Genomic DNA, 26,324 nt, shown 5'->3' on the forward strand with positions numbered 1-26,324 from the left:
CTCTCTATCTATCTCTCTCTCCTCGTCTCTTCCATCTTCTCCAGCGCGGCAAAACGGGATTCTTTCCTTCTCTGGTCCGCCGTTCTCCGCACGCCCGTGAGTGTCGGTGGATCGCCTGGCGTCCGTGAGGGCCCTCCTGGCCGACGTTGCCGCGCGCGCTGCGCGACGTTGCCGCGCGGCCCGGCGTGTCGCGCCATCTCGCTTCCGCGCGCTCGTTCGATCTCGCTCCAACCCCCCTCCCTCCGCGCGGCCGGGATCAACAGTACACCCTCCCGCCTCCCTCGCCGTCGTCCGCCCCCTCTCCCGCCGCGAGCCCATCCCCGCCGCTCGAGCTTCCCTCTCCCCCCGCTACGCGGCTGGCCTGCTTGTTCGCTCTTGTGCTCTCGACCAGCACCGTACGCAGCGATTTTGCGCGCCCCATGCCACGTCCATCGACGAAAAATTACGAGGGCTCTGGTTATCGATCAAATTCCTTGGGAATTTCATAGATTGTGTCGATTTATCATGTAATTCTCGTTTAAATTCAAGCGCGTTTCATCCCCCGAGAACATGTTTGATATAAAAACGACGTAATATGTAATAACCTAGATTGGCGTATACTTTTAAATCTAAAATATTTACGCAATAATGCTATATATCTAAAAGTAAATCATCAGCGACTTGTCAAAATGGGCATTTTTTGAATACGTCAAATCGTAGATCGTCGCGAAGCTTCATTATCGCGTCGTTTTAATTCACTCGAGAAGCAGATGCAGCCGTTTATGAAAGAGAAACAGCGCAGACGAAGCGGAGTCTTGTTTGTATCGAACGCGTCGCTTCCTCGGCACGTTATTCGCGCGGATCGTCCGTCTCGCGTCGATTGTTAGACGCGTCCGGCGAGCGAGACGAGACGAGACGAGACGAGAGAATACGGCCCGATAAAATTCGCGATATACCTGCGAACGCAGACGCTTGGAAATTACAAAACGGACGAATCTCGGATCTCTCTCTCTCTCAGGGCGGCGTGGAAATCAAGACGCGAGATGGATGGGAGAGCGGCCCCTTTGTGCGTTTTATTACGCGCGAGAGGAACGAGCGCGTTCGGCGGACCGAAAATAACAGAAAATGGAAGCCCGAGTGAAAGTACAAGTCCAAAGGACGCGCGAGCGCGCGTTTCCACGGAATTTCGACAAACTATGCGAGATTCTACGCTTTCGAGAGTTTGATCGCGTTAGGATCGTATACACGCTTTTCTCGTGTCATCGATCCTTAAACATCCTCGAATAACGCGGCAGAGAATTTAACGCCAGACGGCGACGTTTCGTCTTCTCGTCGGCTCGGCTCGCGCATCTCGGTCTATCCGCTTTAAGTCGGGAAGAACGCTTCGCTTACGTCCGCCAAAAACGGCCAGCCAATGGAGAGTCTCGGAAAGATTCTCGCAACGAATCCTAAAGGATCCATCGTCTTTCAAAATCGTAGAATCCGAGAAATAGGCGAATAGGCCAATCTCGGGCGCGGAGGCGAGGAAAGAGGCGAGGAAAGAGGGATCCTCGGGGCCCGCTCGGTCGCTCGGGCCGATCCTGAGCTAGCGCAGTCTCCCCCCACCCTCGGGCGACCGCGCGCGCGAAGCCGCTACGTCGCTCGCTCGGTCGGTCGTTCGTTCGTTCTCGGGTCTCTCCTTCCCCCTCTCCGCGCTCGCTCCCCCGTCGCGCGCGCCCCCTCGCCCGCTCTCGCCCGGCGGCCCGTTACCCTCACCCCGCGGCCGCCGCTGCCCCCTCCTCCCGCCGCCCCCCGGTCCCGCGCCCCGCCCGCCGCCTCACCCGTGATTCCGCCTTGCCTGCCTGCCAGCCTGCCGTCCGTCCTTACGTCCGTCCGTCCGCCGTTTGGATCTATGGTTGTGTGCGGTGGATTTCGTGACGTTAACCTGGCGGCCCTGAAAACGCCGTGTGGACCGGCCGCGCCGATTTTCGTGCCGCAGCAACGAGACACCGTGTCGTCGTCGGGTCGCGAGTGCGCGAGAACGCGAGTGTTTTTTAATCGCGGTGGCCCGTTGTCGCCGTCGTCGTCGTCGTCGTCGTCGCCGCCGCCACCGCCGCCGCCGCCGCCGCCGCCGCCGTCGCCGCCGCCGCCACCGCCGTCGCAGCAGCAGCAGCAGCAGCAGCGACAGCAACCGTCCTCGTCGTCGTCGTCGCCGCCGCCGCCGTCGTCGTCGTCGTCGTCGTCGTTGTCGTCGTCGTCGTCGTCGTCGTCGTCGCGGTGGTTGTTGTTCGCTAACGCCGGTGCGCCCACTGGCCAACGACGCATCATCGCCAGGGAATACGATAAACCGAGGGAATAAGTTCGCCGCGGGTAAGCCTCTCGCGAAGATTAATGTGCGCCAACGACGAGGGATATCCATCGCCGTCGTCATCGTCGTCGTCGTCGGTAACGTTCTCTCGTCATCGCGTCGGAAGGCATCGGTCGCGTCACGTAACGTCTCGTCCACCCGATGAAATTAAGCGAGGAGAGAGATGGACAGAGGATCCTAAGAAAGAAAAAGCGCCTCGAAACGCTCGTCCCGCTCGTGCTCCTTTTGTCGAGTCTATCGCTCTCCTTCTCTCTTTGTCCTTGCGTTTATCCGTCTCTCTCTTTCTTTTATTCTCGCCCATCCATCTCTCTCTCTCTCTCTCTCTCGCACGCTCGCTCCTCCGCTTCTCGTTCCCTCTCTTTTAGGCAATCACGCGAGTGTGCGTAATCTCTCATTTTCTTTCTCACGCACATCCACGCACCCACACAAGCGACGTCAACTACCCGCCACGAATACGCTCTCTCTCTCTCTCTTTTTCCTTTCCTCTTTCTCCGTCTAGCTCGCTCCTTTTCTCCCTTTCCGTCTCTCTCTCTCTCTCTCTCTCTCTCTCTCTCTCTCTCTCTCTCTCTCTCTCTCTCTCTCTCTCTCTCTCTCTCTCTCTCTTTCTCCCTATTTATCCTACTTATTTCTCGTTCAGGATAAAGCGGAGTAAGGATTAGAGCGACGAAATAGAAAGAAGGAAACAAAAGAGAGAGAACTCGATGATGGCGATGACGACGAGGGTGGCCGTCGTAACGTGAAGCGTTCGCACCTGCGTATCCCGAAAATACGAAACGTTCGTCGAAGTGCTCGCAGTGTGTACAGTGACAAATTTGTACCCGGATTTTCCTCGACGATCGCGGCCTTTCGCGAGCGACAAAACGCTGCGCGTCGCGTCTCGCGTCGCAGTTTGTGACCGCGTTTGTCTCCAACGCCGCGAGTTTGCCCGTCGTTTCGCGTTCGTTTCGAGCCCGCCGATCCCTCGTATGTACGTGCTCCTCGCTCGTTCCCTTCGGGCGTACGCGTTAATCTTTCCTCGTCGCGTGTTTACCGACCGAGTGCTCGACCATCTCGTCTTTTTCCCTTTTTCTCTCTTTTTTTTTTTTTTTTGCTATACGCGTTGTGCGCGAGGCTGGTGCCCCGGGTTCGTTCCCGCGGCTCCCGGATCCATCTATCTCTCTCTCTCTTTCTCTCTCCGTACCCTGTGTCCTCGCCGTCGACGGATTCGTCATCGTCTCGTCATCGCCTCGGCTGCCTCGGTGTTGACAGTGATATTATGTGATCGAGCCTTTGGTCTTGCCGCATAGTTGAGTGCTCCAAGAGTCCAGCAGTGCGAGAAGCGTCGTCGAGTAACCGGCGTCTCGAGAGAGACGAGACGGGGACCCCGAAAATAACGGACCTATTAATAGGGCTATCTCCACTCTCGGCGCCGCTCCGCGTGTGAACTTGAAGATAGCGGGCCGACGGATTCGCTCCGAGTACGTATATCATGCGATTTTATTGCGCCTCGACGAGGCGGAGCCGGGAAAAGAGGCGAGGAAGTAATAGCGGCGAGTCGCTCGGAGATGTTTCTAAAAGAGCGGTATTGTGCGTCCGTCCCCCGCCCTCTGCTCCCTGCCCCCCCGGTCGGGGGCGAATATTCATTTTTAAAAGGAGGGAATAGAAAAAAAACGGCTCTCTTTCAATGAAACGCGACGCTCGCTTGCTCGCCTCTCTCTTCCTCTCTCTCTTTCTCTCTCTTTCTATCTATCTATCTATCTCTCCTTCTCTCCTGGATTCACGGAAATTAGCGCGCCGGAAGCGACGCGACGGTAAAGATTTACTTGTACCTTTCCGGGAGGAATCTGCATCGCGACCAAGAACGATGATTCAGTGTTGTATGTAAAAAATGTTGAAATTCAAGTTGACGTGTGTCGGAAATGAATTTGTACAAAATAGAGGAAAATGAGTTATAATCGAACGACATTGTGAAACCTCTGTTTGAGATAGAGTTTTGTCTTTCTTCGGGAGTTAATTTTCGCGTAAAATCGTCCAGTTGTCGTTCACATCGTAGCTAATGACAACGAAAGGTGTTTGTGCGAGTCGGATTCGTCCTGGAGAGATATGAATCTTAATTATACGCGATTTCACCGATGTGCGTGTTGAAAAAGTGTACGATATATACGTAAATTTATATAATACTTAAATATATAAGGTTAAAAAATATCCTCTTCTTTATAAAAAGGTAAAAATTACTCGTGCGACTAGATGGTTGTTTTTTGTTTTACGCCCAATATCGGATTTTGATATTTGCCACGTCCAAAGTGTTTAAAGTATTGAATTTTACAAGCCTTCTGCGACTCGACGTCGGTGAAATCCTGCAAAGTGCGATCCTGTCTCGTGCAACATGCATCCTCGACAAAAATATTTATTAAACAACGCGAGTGAAAAGTGACGATTGAAAAAGTGAAACGCTTCCAAAGGGTCGCTCTTTGGGAAATAAAATTTGATTAAGAATCTAGAGACGAGTTGAATTTTGCTCATCAAACTGCGCGAAAAGTCTATAATTTAAAAGAAAATCATTTTTTCAAGTGGCTGATTTTTAAATTATTTCAATCCTACATTTCTAATCTCTGAAAATTCCATTAAATCGCGATTAATTAATTGCTCTCCTTCCAAATTGGTGCCCGATCGTTTTCAGTCTTCAATTTCGATTTTAATTTTCGCGAATATCAATTGCGTAAGGTTTCGTTCATCTGGCTTGTCGCAATCTCCCATCGTCGCTCTCTTTCCGACCGATTTTTTATAACTCACAGACGAGTCGCCGATCGCTTATGATTTTCTTGCACGCTGCTTCTAATTTAAACGTTGGCATTCGCTGCCAGGCATACGCGATGCCTGCCATAAGACTCGTTCGCATCGGCTCTCGCGACATTGCTTCGATCGCGATTGTTTCTTGCGAATCGCTCGTTATGTAGTCTACGGAATTATCAATCGTTTGTTATTTCGGCCCCTAGTTTATTACTCGGTGCTTTGAAAGTGAAAGTGGCACGAGTCAGAATCAATCGTGGGCGGCGAATAATCGAGATGTAAACAAAATTATCGGAAATTTTAATTTTTAGACACGCACATTTTATATTCTCTTTTTCGCGTTTAATTTGTTATTTTATTAATTGGTCATTTTTATTAGCGTAGAGGTCTCTGCACTCTTCGTTTGTATTTTTCCTCTTTCTTCCCTCTCATCGATGCGAGGCATGATATTTTGTTTTTAATTCGAAAAATATAAACAAACACATATGCGCACGTATATACATTTTTGCGTATTTTACGTTTCGCGAGTAGAAAGGTTTCGACGTATTCTTCGGATATATTCAGAGTTTTGTGCTTTTTTCCAATTTTATGTTCTTTTCGAACATAAAATGAAATTGCTTAATAAATGTTCGTTATTTGGTTAATGAAAAACACAAGGTCTACTTTCTGGAAAAACGTGTAAAATCTGGAATTCTCAGCAATTTCTTTTGTACTTGGAAAAATCAGGGAATTCTCATAGAATTTTTACAAAAATTCTCTCTGATAATATTTTTACATTATTATGAATTATGTATATTTAAAAAATATCAAATATATATCCATCTTTTTGTTTATATATTCAATATCTTTACAAAATATCGAAGCACATATTTTTTGTTGTAATTTTTAATGATAGAAAAATTTTATGCAGAAGACAAATGTTTATAAAAGTTTGCTTTTTTCAGTACGTTTACAAATCTAGTATTTGAAATTTAATTTCTATATTTTTGCTTTATATGAAAAACATTAGAAAATACATGCAGTAGAAAAATTTATTTTACAAAGTTGCAATCTTTTAAAATATATTTTCTTTTTATTCTGAAATTTTAAACAAAAATACCCGAAAAATAATTTTCAGGGAAATTTATCGGATTCGAATGGATATGTAAAAAGGGATTTTAAAGCGAGCAGAGTGCGGTCGAAAACACAAAAGTCTCGGTTAATTTTAATAAAATTTGAAAAATTCAATTTGATGGGTCGATTAGTTTATTGTACTACGTGTTTCGTCGCAAATACTAAGAGCGGGGTTGTACTTCCGCGGCACGTCAACACGCACGTTGAATCTCGCGATCGCAATCGTGTACGCGGTAAACTTGAGACTTGGGCGATGGTTTCGCCGATATTAGTTCGCGCGCGGCAAATTCTCAACGTTATAACGAGCGATGTTACCACACCAAACTGTTCCATCTCATCGAATCATTGTGCGAGAAGGTCGATACCGCCGTCGTCGAGTCGTCGCCGACGGCAACCGAGATACCAAATCGCGATTTCATCTCATCAAAGTGATACGCAATGTCAAAATTTTGATTTTTAAGAATTTTAATTTCTTTTAATTTTTTATTAAGAGAAAGTATATTTCTTGACTCGTAAATTTATCGACGAATCTGGGATCAATGGGCTCAAAAGTTTCGCGCGAAACATCAGTCGAAAATATTTTCAACATTCGATGTTAAATTACTTTTTAATAAGTAAGACACAAACTTGTTTACGAATACAAAATTTATGCAAAGTAATTAAGATTCGAAAATCATTGAAAAGAAAATTTCTTCGAGTTATATATTTCGAGCATATTCCAAAAAATATATTTACAATTATTTATCGCAATTATTTATAAAAGGAGGATATTTTTCTTTTCGATCGCATTCTGTTCTCAATTTTTTCAAAACAGCACCGTCGTCCGCGAGTGAATTCTCATCATCTCAAGCGCCGACTGTGCCCGTCAAAATTTCACGCGATTTGCTCGAAACGTATTTCGATTAGAGGAGTCAACGTTTTTGGCAATCGATATATTACGTCTCGTCCTCGCATATATTAACGCCCCGACATTGAAGCAAGCGACATTCTACTTGTAGTACGGTCTCTAGTCGGAGTGCGCCGAGCCGAGAGAAAGTGCGCGACATTTGATACACCCTATATACACGTCGGCCAGCTCGAAACGACCTTACGAGATGGCCGCCGCCGCCGTCAGCCGCGGCGCGCGGAACATTCTTGGCCTCCGAGGCTCTCGTGAGGCTCTGTATTAGGAAGGCTTTGCGATAGTCTGCGATATTCCTCGATATGCGTCCAGCATATTCGACCGTCTTGCTCCGACATTCGGATTTCCGAATATTTTAATATGTCGCGCATATGCATACGCGTCGTAGATGTATTTGATTTGATATCGTTGTGTCAAAATTATATAACGTCAAAGCAAGATTATTTTTCGTCCGACGATAAACGAGAAAATTTTACATAACGGATATATTGGGGAAAAATGGGTATTTATCACAATTGCTCCAATGTAATTTATATTTTTATACAACATTTTATATTTTTTCCGTTTAAATCAAATATTAATGCTCGTATATGGCGTATCGGGTGTATAATTTAATGCGCTTCACGTGCTGCGTGTCGTGTTAATTTTTCTTTTATTCTTATCGTTGGCGAAAAATAGCATTCGATGTATCTGCAACGGTTCTCGTATAACGCGCTTTTTTCACGTGTCTCTGGGATTAATTTGATTATCTCGCGTTACACAAAATAATGTATACACTTTCCCGTCTGGAGAGAGAGATAAATAGAAAAGAATTTATGACTGATCGTCCTCGGGAAGACTCGGAGCATTTAATTTCGAGCACACGCCCACCGTTACGTAAGTCTGTGAGACGATCGACGAGTATCTTATCGGTTATCTGCCGTAGTACTTTGATCGAGAACGTGCACTGCTGTCGATTTACGTGAAAATGTCGCGCGCCTGGTGAACCGACTCGTTTCGAAACTTTTTCGCTACAAAAAGGAAGTCTAGATATGGCGAGCGAGTTGTCCAATTTTTTTTCATTATATCGTACTCGGAATATGGTAAACGCAAAGTTTTGCATCCAATGACGATTTGCGACTTTTAAAATATCCCAGAACCTTATTTCCAAATCTTTATGTGATTCTTCAATCAATGATTCTTTAATAATTTAATTATTAATAATATTTAAGAATTTAATTTTTATTTAATTCCTTAATAAATTCCTTAATAATTTTATATAAAATTCCATTTTTTCAATGTATTATTTATCGAAATTTTTCCAGATTTATCTCGCTTCCCACAAAGATAAGCAAATATAATTTACCGCTTTAAAGTTGTAAAAAATTGACTCCTCTCTCTCTCTCTGTCGAATTTACCATTGATTTCGTTCAACATATGCAACGTTATCGGGGAATATTTCGCAAGATTTCGCGTGCTGCGAGTCACCGCGTGTGAGCATCACTTTTATCATACGTATAAATTTCGCGTAATCTTTCCCCCTCTCTCTGTTTCTCTTTCTCTATCGCGTCGGGGCCGGTCTTTCGATAGGAGGATGATTACGTAATTCGTGTGTGACGCGCCTCTGTCTGCGCTCGTCCTTTTTTTTTCCGTTCCGTAAGGACAAACAACTTCCTTCCGCTCGCGCACGCGTTTCCGGACAAGGACCGTTACAATTTCGGGTGGATAAGGTTGCGAAAATTCTCTCGAGAAGATTGCTGCGACTCTATTATTGGCGTTGCTTAGAAACATCGGGGGGAAAAAGATAAATCGGTCGCGAGATATTTTACGTCGATTCCGCAAACAAAATTTCGCCCTTGAAAACAAATCACTTTAACATTTTTATATTTTGACCAATAATTAAAAAGTGAAGTGCATTTTTCTTCCTCTCGTTTAAAAATACGCTTGTATTTATATATCGGCGAAATACAACTGCAACTTTTCAATAGAATTATTTGTACAATGGACTTTCCCCTGGAAAGCCCCGTTCATCGCGCCCAGTTACGGTATATAAAGAAAATGTCGCGTAAATACAAAGTGCACGGATTATAATTGCTATCCGTCCCTTTTTCCTCGTGTTATATCGATCAAAGTCGCATCGGAAACGTGTCGCGTTGCAAGGGAATACGCGCGGTACATTCGCGTAATTTTGCGAGAAATTACAGATATAATGTACATATTTCCTCGGCCGGATGCGTATCGGGAGAGGCTCGAAAGGGTTAAAGCGAACGGGTGTCGCGAAAACCGAGAGCGCGGCCAGCCAGCGACGTTCCTTGTCGCGCTGCCAGATCTATCCTCCCGCTCGCCGCGAGTGTTTTACACACTTGGCAACGCCGCACATCCGAAAGCATTACAACGGCGTTTCGCTCAGATGCGGCCAACGCAACGGCACGATTTTTCGCGATGTATCCGCACGATGTATCGATGCAAAAAAATGTTGACTCTCAATAATCTCGACGATATCGTGCGAGTAATCAATTTTACGCGAATATTTTTTGAGAATATGTAACAAGTCATTTTACATTAAATATGTATATTTTACATATATAAATATTAATATTATATATATACATATATTTATATATTTTAAATATAATATATTATGAATTGAATATTTTTTAATGTTATAATATATATTATTAATTAAATACTTGTTACAATATATTATTAATTAAATATTTTATAATGTTATAATATCGAACGCCTACTTGCAACGATCCGAAACTTCTCAAGTTCACGAGTCATGCGGATTTAGTTGGTTCGTTGTGTAAGCTGACATCGCAGATTTGGAAATGCAATTTGGTATTTTGCCGAAGAGAGAGAGAAAAGCCGTCACTCCGAGCAATCTTGTAGTAAATCCGCTTTTGCGTAGATTTTCGCATCAATCTCGGACCTGTTACTTTGCGACGTTGCTTTATTCCAAAGCCAAGCCATTAGCGATTCCCTACATGTTGGAAGAAAATAAATATATATCGAAAGATATGACGTTCTCGTTTATCAGATTTTTGCATCGTCATGCGTGACTCAGATGAAGCTTTAAAAAAAAACACGTACACACGTATACATCGCATCATTGCGGATAAGAGCGCTGTTTTGGCAAATAATCGACACTGTCGCAATTGGGGGCGGGGAATGATAAGTCCCCCCCCCCCAACTCTTCTCTTTGACTGAATTATTATCAATCTTTCGCAAGAAGTAGGTATCGCACGAGACGGAGAAATCAAATCGCTCGCAATCTTTTCTCTCTAGGCGAAAATTCGACGGGTCGTTGCGTCGGCTGCTTTCTCGGATCAAAGTCGAGCCGAGATTATCGCGTACGCACATTATTATTTACACTCTGGCGCGATGATGAATGCGAGGGAATCTTTCGTCGTCAACAGCAATCGTCGAGGTCGTTTCGACAATTTGCAAAATCCTGGACCAGGACAATATTTTTAACAGTTTCCGCCAAAAGAAGACTATGTTTTTTCGAAATCGTATAAAAAAAGTAGACTCACGCTCATCTCATTCATACACAGAGAGAAATATTCTGCTGCCAAGAAAAGCGATTACTCACTTTATTTTTCTTTTTTGAAGTAACAGTCTTTCTTCAACAAAGACTGTATTTTTGATAATAGTCTTAAAATGTACTCGTCACAAGTGTTAGAAAATCTCATTATTACGTACTCGAAAGAATTTATTTCCTCTTTAAGAATATTATAAAGTTGTATCAAAGAAAAATCACACTTTCTTTACATCAACTCTATTAAGCAAACTAAATTTTTGTTTTAATATTCTTGATTTAATATTTTGTTTTAATTTAATATTCTTAATTTAATATTCCTGAAAACGCTGCACTTAATAAAATTCAGAATATATTCAATGCAAAGTTACGATATATACTTGAAATAAATAATATTTACTGGAATACAGTATATATTTTTCTCGGTGTATGGCAAAGCGAAATATTAGCAACCGACAGGTTATGAGACTCGAGTCGTCGGGTTTTCTTTAAACGCGACCGGCTAGCTTGGCCCCGTTCCATGTCGAAGCACGCTGACGCACACGCACACGCGTGCACGCATCTTGTAGCACCGCCTATAGCATCGTCACACGCACGCAAGCATCGATCTGGTGATGTATACGCGTTAAAGCCATCGCGAGGCCGTTGCGTCCGTTGGAAGGGCCGGTTTTCACGTCTGAGAAATTCTGAAAATTAATAAGCGCGCGGGACAAAAGAAAAGGCTCATATTATTATAATTAAATATTATCGTGATTATCCAGCTTTGAAAATTTGATTACGTCTCATTATCTCTCTCCTTATGGCGCTTCTTAATTTTCGATATTAAATCCATCGGTGTAATTAAACATTGTATTCAAGTTTTATTAGGTGCGCTTCGAAAAATTCAATTACGTCAAGAATATCGATCTTTATCTCCTTTATACGGCCGTGAAAATTTAGTCGCCAGGAGCCATTTATCCTCGACCGCTCTCGAAAGACGAAGCCTTTCTAGACTTTCTCATGTACATAGGGTGTTTCTTAACAAGTTTGAAAAATTTTAGGAGATGATTCTTTGTCGAAAATTAAGAGGGGCTTTTCATCTAAACTCCTACATCCTCCACAAATGGGGTTAAAGATTAAGTTTTTATTTTTTTCTCAAATTTGGAGCAAGTTAAAGAAATGAAATTGGATGGATATTTTCTACTAAAGTAAACAGGTTATTTATTAATATTTATTAATAATATAATTATTAATATTATATTAATATAATATTTATTAATAATATAATTATTAATATTTTTTTCAGCCTTTTATTGTTACGAGGGGATGAAACTAGCAACTCTTATTCAATTTTTTATTACAACTTTTTAATATTTGTATGAAAACCCCCCGTTAATTTTCGACAAAAAATCATCTCCTAAAATTTTTCGTACTTATTAAGAAACATCCTGTATAATCTGATTTCTATGCCCGACACAATTCTATTACATACTTTCGAGTTTGCTAAACGAGCGTTATTTCTGTTTCGTGGCTTTTGCAGATCCGTACAAGATTATTATATTCGTTAGCGACTTTGAGCGAAATCGCGACTACTCGTACTTTGTTCCGAGTTGCCTTCTTATTCCTATTCTCTCGGCTCCATCATTCGCCTCGCGTAGGTGGCTGCGGTCTGGAAATCTCGAAATTATAATATCGATTTTGCATTTTTTGCTATTCCAATATTTTGCTTGGAAAATAAAAATACCTTCAACAAGTACAACCTTCTTTCGCACGCGTTCTTTTAATTGGAGCTACAAGATACATCGTATTACATTAGCGTCGTGACTCTAATGGCGAATTCATTAACTTGGGAGCTCTATTGCAGCTCGTATTACTCATGCAAAATTAACCTTCTATAATACGACCTCGAAGTACCTATATCGTATACGTGTCTCTTGCGTTCCTTAGACCATCCACGTTTACGTGAATCGATTCGAGGCGACCGATCGAATGGATCGAGTCGCTTTGTGAAATTTTACGAGAAAGATTCGCGAGGAATATCGGGAATCGATCAAGGCGAGATCGAGATACGCATCTGTAAATACGTTCCCTCGCGGCGTAAAACGACAAACCACAGACTGGTTCGGAATATGTACCGGAAGTAGGCCTGGTCGAAAATAACACGGAGCCTATCGTAGCGGAATGAAGGCTATAGTTCGTTGACTTATTCAGAGCCGCTACGACGACATCGCGTCGTCTCTGAAATCGATATCGCGTCCGATATTTCCCGCCGGATACAGTCGCGATAACGAACGCTAAAGTTGCAACGTGGCCGGATTTCGCGAAAACGACGTATCCGTATCAAAAAATCGAGTAAAGCAAAAAAGCGCATTTTTTATCGTTTACTTTTTATCAACATGTATACTTTTATAATTGATAATATGGTAGAATTTTTTTTACACACTATATAAATTCTTACGAGAGTTACGCACCTTGATGCGTGAAAAATATTTGATCGAAAACGCGGTTTAATCAGCCTCCTTTTACGCGATGTAAAGAAAAGATTAGATCCAGCTTGCGCGTTGTCCAAGAGTCAGATACCGCGACTACTCAAACTTATTCGTATGCATGCGACATTGATTGGATCGCGAGCGAGTGTTAATGATCTTATTTTTCCTTAATAAGCGTTAACGTGCCGTTATGCGTGATCGGATATTTATGTGTATACCGTTGCGTCTTTCTCGACGACTATGAAACTCGAGAGCGCGACGACGCATTGTCGGAAACAAACATTGCAAGATTATAAAAAAGTGCGTAATATAAAAATAAATTACAATTATACTTTTAAATAAATTTTGATATATATATATATATATAATTTTTTTTTTTTTTAATGTATCTTGTAGTATTTTATTATACATTTATTTATATATTTTGCCTTTTATAATTTTTATTACATATTTTACATATTTTATTTTATAATTTTTATTACATTTTATTATATATATATTTTTGTACATTTTTTTACATATTTTATTTTATAATTTTTATATTTTATTTATAATTTTATTATATTTTATACATTATATTTGATTTTCATTTTGTATTCCGTCAACAAGGCATTAAATCTCGCGGTGAAAAATATGCGAAACATGGAAAAATTTTAAGTTATTGGCAATGTTTTTTTTACATTTTTACATACATGTGTATTTAATTGATTCCAAGGTCAATTTTTTTTAGATTCGAAATACCATTCCAAGCCTTTCGCGATATGTCGTCGAGTTGAAAGAATTGCGGATGTACCAGCTTTGTTTCTTTCCGTTTGTGTCATGTTGGTGCGAATTAACGTCGCGATCGCGAGGGCTTTACATTTTCACGAGCGACCCAGCAGCGGTGCATCTCCGGCGGTCGTCCTTTTCACGCGTCGAAGGAAGAATGACACGACCCCGCGTGTGCGTTTCTCTCTCTCTCTCTCTCTCTTTCTCTCTCTCGGGCTCTCGGTTCGGTTCGACTGCTCTCGGCTCGGCTCGACTTTGAGTCACGGCGGCCACGACGGAGCTATCGACCGTTCTGGGTTTCGCGAGATAATAATAACCCGGTTGAAATATATTTGGCGAGGAGTGGAGCGCGACGTGTGTACTTTTGAAAAAAATCGCCGTTCACGCGTTCGGCGGCGATGGCGTGGCAAAAAACACGCGGGTTTACGTACAAGTTGGCCGAGCACATCGCGGCTTTCCCTCCTCCTCCTCTTCCTCCCCCTCCCCCCCTCCTCTTCTTTTATGCGCCGCTTGTTAAAATGGCTCCGCTTGTTCTCTTATCCGTCAAAATCAGATGTAGACTAGTGTCGCGGACCGAGTCGAAGGAATATGCAGACGTTGACGTGTATATTTTCCTTTATTTTTAGCATCGATCTATTTTCTTCTAATTAAATGAGATAGATATCGAGCTCGAAATGGTCTGCTTTTAAGATAACGCGAGGAAGACAATTGAGAACGATATTTATCTGAAAGATTCGCAAAACTAACTTCTGGGAAAAAATTTTATTATCCCTGTAAAACGTACGTCGATAAGATTAATTATTATATAAGATATTATGTAAGAAAAATGATTTATTATTGAATATAATAATATTTATATTGAATATAATAATAAGAATGGAAAAGAGGGGAAAGTGATTCTGTCTAAAAGGGAAATTAATGTTCTCTGCGACTTTTACATCATGTTTGCAATATCGATTCAAAATTGAGCCTGTTTTACATTTTCCTAGTGCATGAAGTTTAATCGTCATTTCAATCTTTCTTTATTCTACCTCGTATCTTTCGTCTTATTACACCGTGCACGTAAAAGATCGGTGCACGCGTGTGTGTGCGCGGCTCGACGATAATTTTACGCGTCGCGTAGTAAAGAAGACATTTGAAAAGAATCGGAATATACGGCGCATAAAAATATAAATAGGTTTCCGTCTGGAATTTTGTCGCGAATTACGAATCGTCTAAAAGGGGCTTTATACTCCAAGACTGACAATGTCCGTCGAGGGGAGAGTGGAAGTCGGCGAGGAAGAAGAACGCAGGACGCAACGTCGTTTATCTTGATCTCGGCGATCGTCCGTATGCGATTGTCGGCGAGGGTACGGGGCTTTTATCGGCCGTATAACCCGGCGGGGAGGGTGTTGACTTTACGCGAGAGAAATAACGAAAATCCGCGGAGCGGATTCGAGAAAAATTCTGGATTCCGCGACACGATGGAAAAAGATGGCGATGGAGAAAACGTCTCTTTCGCCGACGCGACGCGTCTAAGGTCTTTATCGCCGACTGAGGCAAAACTGTTGGACGAGAGCTTAATAATAGAGTAAATAGACTTGTACGCGATTCTACGAATGTCAGGTTATAACCGGTTAAAATTGAATGTCAGTCGCCTGTGGCCGACGGGAAAGGTGGGGAATACGAGAGTATTCACGAAGGTAGAATATCGCTGTCATATCCGAGACGTAACAAGATTCGGAAGCTCGCGGAATGAATAATTGCTGGTCGTGTGTCGGAGTCGTCGCGCGAGGTCACCAACCAACCGACCGACCGACCGACGCGGCGGGAGGGAGGGGGGAGGGGGACGCTGATTTACGAGGTTTGAATCGCACACCGATCTACATGCGTATACGTGTATGTGTGTGTGTCGAGCGCGCGCATATATGCATGCCGAGTAAAGTACGCGAGCGGAGAGAACGGCCCTTTCGGTTTTTATAACCTCCAGCAGGTGGGGCGTTTTAATCGATAACGGCGTGGCTATCACGCGGACGACGACGGCAAAAATCGTCGTCCGTTCCGGGTTTAAAGTGGCGCAAGAACGCGTCTTCCTCCTCCTCCTCCTTCTCCCCCCTCCCCCTCGGGATAATATGATACCTTTAACTTTTCCTACGCTCGCTTTCAGATTTACCTTCGCGACAGATTTACCTTCGTCTCGAGCTTTGAGAAAGTCGATATGTACTACTGTAGGCGTAGGAAGAATGTGTGAACGAGCAGAGAGAGAGAGAGAGAGAAAGAGAGTGGGACGATGAGGTGCGGTTGAAAGGGAGGCCCTAAAACCGAGTATGATAGGGCCTCGATACTTTTCCTCTGCTCGAGAAAGGCTTATAGATTTCAAAAGTAGGATAAATCAGCGTGAAGGTTCTAGGTGAAGAAAAATGTGATAAGAGAGGAACTGAAAGTGACACTCGGGGACGAATGCTCGGTCAGGATGACCAAACTGTAGGCGTCAAAGAATGTGTATGCGCTTAGAGAGAAAATACAATGATATGGAACGATAAAGTAACAGAGGTGTTACTTGCTGATAGGAAAATCGAGTTTTGGTAGAATCCTTTCTCTGCTCGAGAAGACTTACAGATTTCAAAGTAGGATGAATCAACGCGCCCTGAAGGTTCTGGGTAAATCAAGAGAAGAAGATTATCATAGTTTCGAGGCAACTGGAAGCGTTGTGACATTCGGGGACGAATGCTCGGTCAGGATGACCAAACTGTAGGCGTCAAAGAATGTATGTGCGATTAGAAAGAAAATACAATGATATGGAGCGATAAAGTAACAGAGGTGTTATTTGCTGATAGGAAAATTTCAGGATCGAGTTTTGGTAGGATCCTTTCTGCTCGGGGGAAGACTTAGAGATTTCAAAAGTAAGATGAATCAACGCGCCCTGAAGGTTCTGGGTAAACCAAGAGAAGGAGATTGTCATGGTTTCGAGGCAACTGGAAGCGTTGTGAACAAAAATGACCAAACTGTAGGCGTCAAATAATGTTTATGCGATTAGAAAGAAAATACAATAATACACAGAAAAAAAGGACTTTCTTGTTTCGAAAATATATTTAGTTTTAACATGGAAATCTTGAAATGAGATTATATTGCGTTAATTAAAGAAAAAATATAATTGCTTGAATAATTGCTTACTTGAATGAAGCCATTTTATTATAGTTCAATCAAGAAAAATATATTCTTACGATTTAAGATTTAATTTTCTTGAATGGAGAAGAAACAATGTTAGATGGAAAATAACATCTTTAAATCAAAGATTATAATTTTCTTAAAGTAGAATTAAATAATTATGTCTTCTTGAGATGACAGTTATAATATTAAAATAAGACTATAATATTGTTGAAATTTAAAATTATTAAATTCCTCTAAGAAGATTATAACTTGTTGCGTATATACGAAACAATGAACGCGTTAATTCAAGTATCCAAGTTTTGATTTGACACTTATTTTTTTCTGTGTATGGAGCGATAAAGTAACAGAGGTAGACGATAAAGTAACATAGGTGTTACTTGCTGATAGGAAAGTTTTAGAATCGAGTTTTCGTAGGATCCTTTCTGCTCGGGAGGAAGACTTATAGATTTCAAAAGTAAGAATCAAGACTTATAGATTTCAAAAGTAAGAATCAAGACTTATAGATTTCAAAAGTAAGAATCAACGCGCTCTGAAGATTCTGCGTAAACCAAGAGAAGGAGATTGTCATATATTTTATTCATATATTTCATATATTTATTTCGAGGCAAGCGTTGTGACATTCGGGGACGAATGTTCGGTCAGGATGATCAAACTGTAGGCGTCGAGGAGGAATACGTGCGCGAATAAAGAGAGAATATAATAGTACGAGGCGACCAGGTGGTAGAGTTCTTTCTTCCTGGGATCGGGTCTCGGTAGGGAAAGACTTGGGCCGCTGATCGACTACGTCGTTGTCGTCATCGTCATCGTTTTCAAACGGAGCGTAAACCGTGCGCACGATATAACGATCCTAAAATATCCTTTGACACGGCATTTCTGAACTTTCTCTTCGCGGCCGCGTTGTTTTATACGACGCAACGATTCTAAAAATACGGCAAACACGCGGGAAGCGACCCGTGCAGATCGCCGGCATCTAAATGACATTTACGCGATCGCTCCTGGAGATCGGAAAATGATTCGCCGGATTCATCGTGTTCGTCTGACGGTCGACCTGAAAAGCCGGCCTGCGTTTGCAGAACGCAATATTGCGCAACAATCCGCAATACTCGTTGCATTCTATTGTGTAGATACATCCTGCAACTGGAAGGTTGGAAAAATCGCGAAATATTACGCGACCCTATATTTTTTTTTTTTCATTCAGAGACAAGATACTTCTTATGAAAACTTTCCTGCGAATGTTCTATTTAAATTAATGTCTTTATAAATAAGCGTAACCAGTTTATAAAGTCTGTCTTTTGTTATCTCAATAATAATAATAACAATATTGGACAAGTCTAGTTCTCTATCAACAACTCTATTTCTTTCATTTTAATAAGATACTTTGTGAAAATTTCCTTGTAGACGTTTTATTTGAAAATTCATGTTTTTATGAATAAATTATGTAGAACACATAGTCTATCTCTCTGTTATCTCAATAATAATAATATTAAATAATTAATTCTCAATTAATAATTCATCGTATAAATTAATTTGTTAGAGCGTGAGTGCCGAGCAGCTTTTTCCGTTTCCAATTCTTTTAATAATTCACAAAATTGTTGCTGCGAGAGAATTTGAATTCGTTCGTGGGAGAATTTTTCTGCTTTTTTGTTTGCATTCATTAATTATCTCTTCGGACAATCATTTCGTTTTCTTCAATTATTCACCAAAGTCGTTACACGGGCGAAAACTCGAATTTCCGCGGATTAGAAAAACAAACGCGGGCGTGTCGGGAGATTAAAGGGAGAAAATTCACGATAACCGAGAGAGACGGTTTTATCGTTACAACATTTCAGTGAAGCTCGCGATACGAAATCGCCTCTACTTTCGCCGTCGCGCTGTCCGCGCGCGCGCGCGCGCCGTAATCGATAACGGGTGGGAAAAGAGGAACGGTCTAGCGAAAGTGTGCATGCACGAAGCGAGGAGATGAGAAAAGCGGCATTTGGAAAAAGGAGGCGAGAGCGAGCGAGCGAGCAGCTCTCGCTTACGAAATTCGTCAACGTGCGCGCGCGCGCGCGCATGCTTTGCCTCGCCGAAAAGTCAAGGCTTTTGTCAAGGATGCGACGGCATGTACAGTCAATGTCGGATTGTTTGGAAATACCTCTTGTTTGGACTCGATCAAAATTCTACCTCTGCGGCTCTCCACGATATTTTTCTGAAAATTTCAAAATGCTAATGATAATATTAATCAAAAATATACTAGATGTAAAATATATTAAACATCCGGTATCCTCGATATATTTCATTAGACTTTATTGGAGGGAATAAATCCTCGATGCACGAAAAATGACTACAAGATTAAAGGCAATCTCCACAGACTGCATTTGCGAATATATTCCGAGGCAAGGAGACCAAGATTTTCACAGAATGTACGGAGCACGGTGGACCCGCCAAGCGAGTCAAGGGTTACACGGCCGCTGGTAACCACCTCTGTGCTCCTCGTCAGAGGGAATGAGCCCTCTCTCTCTCTCTGTTTCTTTTCTTCTTTCCTTCTCTCTTCGTGCAGCAACGCCGAGAAGTGGAACTCGCATGCGTGTGGCGTGTTGTTTGTGTAGCAGGGAGGAGAGCCGCGGCTGCGGACGTGTAGTAGTCTTCGCTGGGCTCGGGGATCGAGTGGAGTCGGTGGGGGGGAGGGGAACGCGGTCGTAGTCGGAGTGGGAAGGAGATGCGAGACGCTGCGCGCCAACGGTGAATGGGCGAAGCTAGGAGCGGGAGTGGGGGTGCTTACGGCGGCTGCGAGCCAAGGGGGCGACGGGGGGAGCTTGGATCGGAAGAGATATCTGGACTCCATGATGTAAGGAGACAAGGGGTGTGCTCATACGCGTGTTTACGTTAGCCGGCCAATAAGATGTCCTCCAGTCTGGCCGCGTCACTACGAAAGAGCTTTCCGCTCGGTAATACACCTATTGAAAGAAGGAGAGAGACGGAAAACTTGGATGCGAACGCGATTATCGAGGTGCACCTCGTCATCGATATCGGTCTCGGCGATTGTCCCTTATCATCGATGACAGCGGGACGGATAATTGCTAGCGATATATACGCATAAATCTGATTTAGCGTTTCGAGAAAGTACATAAATAATTGATGTATTCTCCTGAAAAATAATAATAGATATCTCGAAAAATTCTCTCTTTTTATAAATATCTTGTGCAATTTTTGAGAAATTTTTCGCCATTGAAAAGACATCGAAATATTAACGTCCTCAAAGATTCTATCGGATCGATCGGTTCGATGCCATTAACTATATATTCGGTGACAACTCAAATTTTTTTTGCATCGTTTGCATTTAAATAAGCAAGATACACATCATCACCGAATCATAATAGAGGGTGAAAGAGTTGAATGCGTAATGTATCTTAAAGGAAACATCCTCAAGAATGACCAAGTGTAACATTAATGTGTACAGTTCACGATGACTCAGCTTGCATTGCACGAGTCGTAATGATACGAGACGTACGATTGGATTTTAAAAAAAATTTTAATACGTACACGATTGACGATGATAGCTACCCAGGAAGGAGACTATTTACTCTCTGATAAAATGTTTCTATATTCTCATATATTTTAAAGTTTCTTAATTTCGAGTTGATTTTTCCAGATTTTTAAAAAATTTTATTTTAATAAAGTCTTTAAAATGCAAATTGTTTTGCTCGCGACGCGATAGAATTTTGATTTTAGAGCACATTAGTTGTATACATATAGTTATACTGGGTGTCTACTTTCAGGGAAAACCTGGAATTCTCACAGATTTTTGTATTTGGAAAAATCAGGAAATTTTATGAAATTTTATCGAGACTCGAAGAAAATTTAAAAAAATCCTTTCCTTCATAATTTTCCTTTTGCGAGCAGGTGGGGCAATCCGCTGAATTGCAAATTATGAGATTTAAAATATGTTATAACAAATAAAATATGTTATAAACATACATCTATCTCTGTTCATATATTTAAAGTGTCTTGATAAAATGTCTGGTACATATTTTTATTATAATTTTTCGCGATAAAAAATAAAAGTGTTGCGAGTGAAAAACGTATATCTTGCGAAATCTATTCAGTTTTTACATTTGCAAATCTAGCACTTGAAACTAAAGTATCTTTGTGTTTCTCTTTCGCGCGAGTGAAAAGCATTGGAAAATAAAAGAAACTTGCATCGAAAAATCCTCCAAATATTCTCTTCGCCGGGAATTTTAAAGCTATCTAGATCGGAGAATTTTTTCACAAGATTCAAGCAGACACCTCATGTTCGAGCGGGTATCGGGAAAACATTTCGATGAACGTCGATGCCGTTATTTTTGCGTCGCGAAACGGTCGCGGATCGATCGCTCGAGCGAGCCAGACTACTCCGTACAGCTGATATTTGTCATTTTTGTTGTTGTTGCCTATTTCGAGCTCGCAAGATCGACCCGAGCAGCAGGAACGGCGCGATTCGAAACGCGTGTCAGATGCTTTCTCCCGCAGTATTTCCCACTGCACGAGGATCGATCGCGCCCCCATTGCGTGCTTGGTACACCTATCCCGACGTAATTGCCGTATCTCTCTGTCGGCTGCTGCGGATTTCCTGCAAAATATACGTTTTACGTCTCTTTATGTGTAATACGTAACCAACGCGGTGCCCGAGATTTTTGCAAATCTCGCTTGTCGTGAGCGCTAATTTATGCTCACGCGAGAAATTTTCGAACGATATCTTGATTACGGATGCTTCTCGCACGAAAACGTTTCATTTGCCAAAACTAATTTCGAGTATCGAGAATGAGTCTTAAGTTTCGTAGAGACGCGGGAGATTAAATTAGCGATAAGATAACGGATGTAAATCAGTTTGACGTTAATAGTTTTATCGAGAGGGGATTTTGTACGTCTCGTATTTACCTGAAAGTTCAAAAGCAATCTCGATTATTTATCTCTCTCCGAAGGGAGGAGATGTAATAGATGCGTGAAATTTTTAATAACATTGTAAAGTTGGAAAGCTGCCTCTTCGTGTGTTGCAACAATATCTTATATTCTTATACATGTCATTTCCACTTATTTTTCTGTTTTATTCGCGTCCTTTATTTCTACCTCATTGTCTTCATCCGTGAACACAGGCGGGTCAATAACCGGCCATTATCGAACACTTATCCTAAACCTGACGCAATCATAAATTTCTTTCCACCGCATCGGGTATTTTCAACTTTGCGGATAATGAGCACGTGTAATGACGGTATCGAATCGATGGTAGCGACAACAACGGCGCATCCCCATTTTTTTTTCTCCCCGTGCATCGGTTCACGTTCGATCACTCATTTGCATGTTAATTCGTCTTCATTTATAGTTGGCGCACGTGGAAATACACGGGTCATAATTGCCGTCGATTACGCGGAAAATGGAGAGACCGAAACACAGAATGCTCTGTGAAGTTACAAGTGTTTCGTTATCGCGTGACCGGTTACTATCGTGCGCACCGCGTTCACTCTATAACGTAATTAGTTTCCGCAAGTATTCGCCGGTGCGGAGAAAAGAAGGACCGATTAGTCAATGGAAATCTCGGTGCAATATTCGTCTCGCGATTGCAGCGAAATTTCCATATTAATTACGATTAACACAAATGCGCGTGCAATATGGGTCGGTATCGAGAGATTAGACATTTATTCTTATCTTTCCTACGCTCCTCATTTGCATTCTAAATATATTTAGAAATACAATACGATTAAAGTAATTTCACTGTTTTCTTTTTTTTTTCATAATTTCGTGGCACAGAAAGAGAGAGGAAATTTAAAAACACCGAGAAAAATCGTTTGATTGTAGCAACAAGACGTATATGACTGAAGGCATTTTGATTAAATCAAAGAAGAATTTCTAGTTGTCATGATAAGACTCGATTTTTTATAACTAGAACGTTTAATAGATTTTACTATAAAGTAAAATTATAAAAAATCTAGTTATAAAAAATCTAGTTATAAAAAATTAAAAAAATTTTTTTTACTTTATAGTAAAATCTATTAATCGTGTTACATTAAATTAACTTAACTCGTATTCAATATTTGCCATAAAATGTATATAAAGAACTAGTAGTATTAACGTTAAATCCAAAGTATATTTTTTTTCTCTTACGAGCAGTGCCAGAAAGAGGACGCTAGCTCTCTGATTGAACTGCGTCCTCTTCTTCTATCACTGTTTAATTTCTAACAAACAATTTAAAATCATTTATATTCAATAATCTGGATTGAATTTACCATCATCCAATCATCCAATCATTTCCAATCATCTTGTTCAGAATATTAAACAGACTTTTGAGAGATTAGATGGAAAAAATTTGAGACGACTTGGTGCTGGCGAGTTTAGTATTATTAACCAGAAAATTTGGTAAATATTTAACAGGAGGATATTAATCAGATTCATCTGGTAATTCCTACAAGAATTCTGGTTTGTTCATTTTTCAACAGACATCCTGGTTGGAATCTACCAGAATTCTAATTAATGCAACCAGATTTTTTTCTCAACGTAAGAAATGGAAGTATCTAATTAGAAGGAGAGCAATTTCTTGGAATAAAAATTTAAATCTAAAACGAGGACTGTGTCAACATCGTCGTCGCGACTTTAACTCCTAGTATTTACTTGCTCGCTAATCGTTATTTATTTTTCGTCAATTGGCATCGGTGAAACACGTCTTAACGAGAAACCGTACTTTGTTCCGCAGGAGGAGGGCTTACCGCTGGCGCCGGGAGAGGGGAAATTCTCGGCCACTGAGGTCCGGACGCTCGGCAACTTGGATGGGATCAACGGCGAGAAGAAGGAAACACGGAGGCGGCAGCACGCAGAGGGTATCGAGAGAGAAACCGTCGATCGGTCGCGTAAAAGGCCGATGAAGGAGAGAAGAAGAAGAACTCCGTTCGATCTTGTCGGAAGCGCGCGACCCCGAGAGTGTTTCCCTTCTCGGATCTCGACAATTTTTCACGTGCGTGTGGCGAATATTTTCCGAAGTCTCCCAGTCTCTCTCTCTCTCTCTCTCTCTCTTTCTTTCCCCTTCCGCAAACGCAGGGCGTACAATGATTGAAATGATGACGATTGATTTATCGTATTGATTTATATTTATCGAAGGTAAAGTCATTGACAAGAATGTTTAATGCATTGTATATTAATGTCTTGTATATTTTTTTAACATTGTCCTTTCGTTAATGTCGATTGCCGGTTGTTGGATAATTCGATTACGGTCGCATTAATTTCGACGGTTGCCGAAATTTGGCGGGGCTCGATCGCCAACGCTGAAGGCGAGCGATGAAAACGTAGGCGACGTTGATAGCGCGGTTCCGTCGTGGGAACGATAACGAGCTCCCGAGCGCGGTGCGGCGGCAACGGGGACGATATTAATAACGGCGATGACGAGTCGCAGGTGGAATACAGAGCGCGGGAGGTGCGCGGGTCAACGAGGAAATTCTCGGGCGCGCGAGGTGCGCCTACCTTGAATGCTACAGCGGAGGGAACGGGGTGGGACGAATAGAAGAAGGGTGCGAGAGAGGGAGAGAGAGAGACGCTGAGAGAGAGAGGGGGGCGGTGGTAGGGGTAACCGAGAACGGAACGAAGCGTACCGAGCGAGAACGAAACCGAGGTGCACCAGCGACGCGTCGAGGCCGACAAACGCGGATCGGAGAAATATGCGGACCTTTGTGCAAACAGCTGAACCGGAAGTCGAGCGGACAGCGCGCCGATAGGCTCGGCCGGCTCTCGTACGACCGACTTCCAAGGCGACGGCGTGTCTCGCGTGTCTTGTCGATTGCGTCTAGGTCGACCGAATCGAAAGGCTGCGGAATCGGACGAATTTCCATTTGCCAGACGTTGCCACGCGTTGCGAGAATCCTTCTTCATCTTCATCTTCCTCCCCCGTCTTTTAACGCGTTGAGAAGATATACGGTGTACACGAAATAAAAACGTTTGTATCGATTCGAATGCAACGTGTCAAATTTCACTTTTATAGGGATTTAATTTGAATAGATACAAATTTTTCAAACAGCTGTTTATTGCGATATGGAAAGCTCGCAGTTATATCGACGCGTGTTCTTAATTAAACGCGGCTATATTAAATGATTGCCTTGTATTCGCGTTCTTATACATATGTACGTATATTCGATAATATTAAATTGTCTAAATTAAAATCAGTAATTTACCTCTCGAAGGCTGAACATCTGTTACACTTGTATTAGACAGAAAAAATAGAAAGAAAGAGAGATATCGTTTCTCGCGATACATATATTGGCACGTACTTTGATATTAATAGCATCGTGCCTCCATTCCACGGAACACGTGCAGCGCGTGTGTCTTGTATGTAATGACGCGTACATATACACGAGTCGGGTCGGTGCAACGCTCTTCGATTAAACAACGCGCGTCGTAGTTATTTCGCCGTAAAACCGAGCCACGACGACGATGACGACGCGATTCCAAATACTCGGCGAGTTGCGTAACCGAGGTGCACTAATATAGGAAGTCCGAAACCCTTTGTAATTATTTGGCGTCCGTGTGCGTGGTCGGGATCTAAATTTGTCATTTCCGATTTACAAACTTATTCCGATGAAAATAAACGTGATATAACGATGGGATATTTAGACATGACGAATATATATATATTACAGAAATTAGTTTTGATTTTTTGTAGGAAAATTATATATATTTTTTGAGGGAAAATTTTTATAAATTATTTATTATAAGGGTATTTTTTTATTAAACGTTTTGTTGCATATAAGGTGGAATATTTTTTATGTACTTGTATATATATTACAGAAATGAGACGATTGCTCGTGTAATTGATACGAAAGAAAAAGAAATTACGAGAGAACAGACGCTTCGATAAAACGAGAGATTCCTCCGCCTTTCGAATCGGTGAAATTTCGCGCCTTGTCGCGCGCGCGTGCGCGCCGCAGAGACGCGAAGTTGCGCGCGATCCCCCCGCGGGTGCGTTAATTGGACATTTTCCGAGCCGCGAAAAACGTCCCGTCCTTTCCACAGAGATCGCAGCGGAAGCGACGACACGAAGAGCAGACGGAGGAGAAGCAAGAGAGGGAAGACACGTGAGTTTCGGCGAATCTCCCGGGCGGTGTCTACGCGCGTGTGTGGTGCCGCGTGACGGTGCACGTGCACGCGTCTGACAGTGCGCGGGTGCGACAAGGAGAGAGCCCGGGAAAGGAGGAAGAGGAGGGACGACGAAGGGTGAAGCGAGTGCGCGCGAGTGCGAGACGGAGACGCGCCGGAGGAAGAGAAAGAAAGCGGGCCAAGGGGACGACGAGTGTCCTCCGCGCGCGCGCGCGCGCA

The 26,324-nt window shown here is 42.4% G+C and overlaps 2 protein-coding genes across 8 annotated transcripts in view; one reads left to right on the plus strand and one right to left on the minus strand.

Moving 5' to 3' along the window:
- Positions 1–26,324, minus strand: part of LOC105253425 (ankyrin repeat and BTB/POZ domain-containing protein BTBD11) — a 68,858-nt gene that overhangs the window by 37,096 nt on the left and 5,438 nt on the right. The window lies entirely within an intron of this gene.
- LOC112638826 (sulfated surface glycoprotein 185-like) lies at positions 1,814–26,290 on the plus strand. Of its 7 annotated transcripts, none has more exons than XR_003123174.1 (3): positions 1,814–2,328; positions 23,719–24,745; positions 26,022–26,290. XR_003123174.1 is itself a non-coding variant. In XM_025411164.1 (2 exons), the coding sequence occupies exon 1, from the start codon at positions 1,871–1,873 to the stop codon at positions 2,315–2,317; it is 447 nt and encodes a 148-aa protein (XP_025266949.1). In that variant the 5' UTR covers positions 1,814–1,870; the 3' UTR covers positions 2,318–2,328; positions 26,022–26,290. The 7 variants fall into 7 exon arrangements, 1 of the variants encoding a protein (XP_025266949.1); XR_003123175.1 differs by having other exon boundaries at positions 23,719–24,469; XR_003123176.1 differs by having other exon boundaries at positions 23,719–23,976.

Source organism: Camponotus floridanus, unplaced genomic scaffold, assembly GCF_003227725.1.
Source record: "Camponotus floridanus strain SB8 unplaced genomic scaffold, Cflo_v7.5 scaffold38, whole genome shotgun sequence".
Classification (NCBI taxonomy): Eukaryota; Metazoa; Arthropoda; class Insecta; order Hymenoptera; family Formicidae; genus Camponotus; species Camponotus floridanus.

Coding starts and splice junctions, on each gene's coding strand:
- LOC112638826 (XM_025411164.1), top strand. CDS start 1,871: ATGGTTGTGTGCGGTGGATTTCGTGACGTTAACCTGGCGGCCCTGAAA.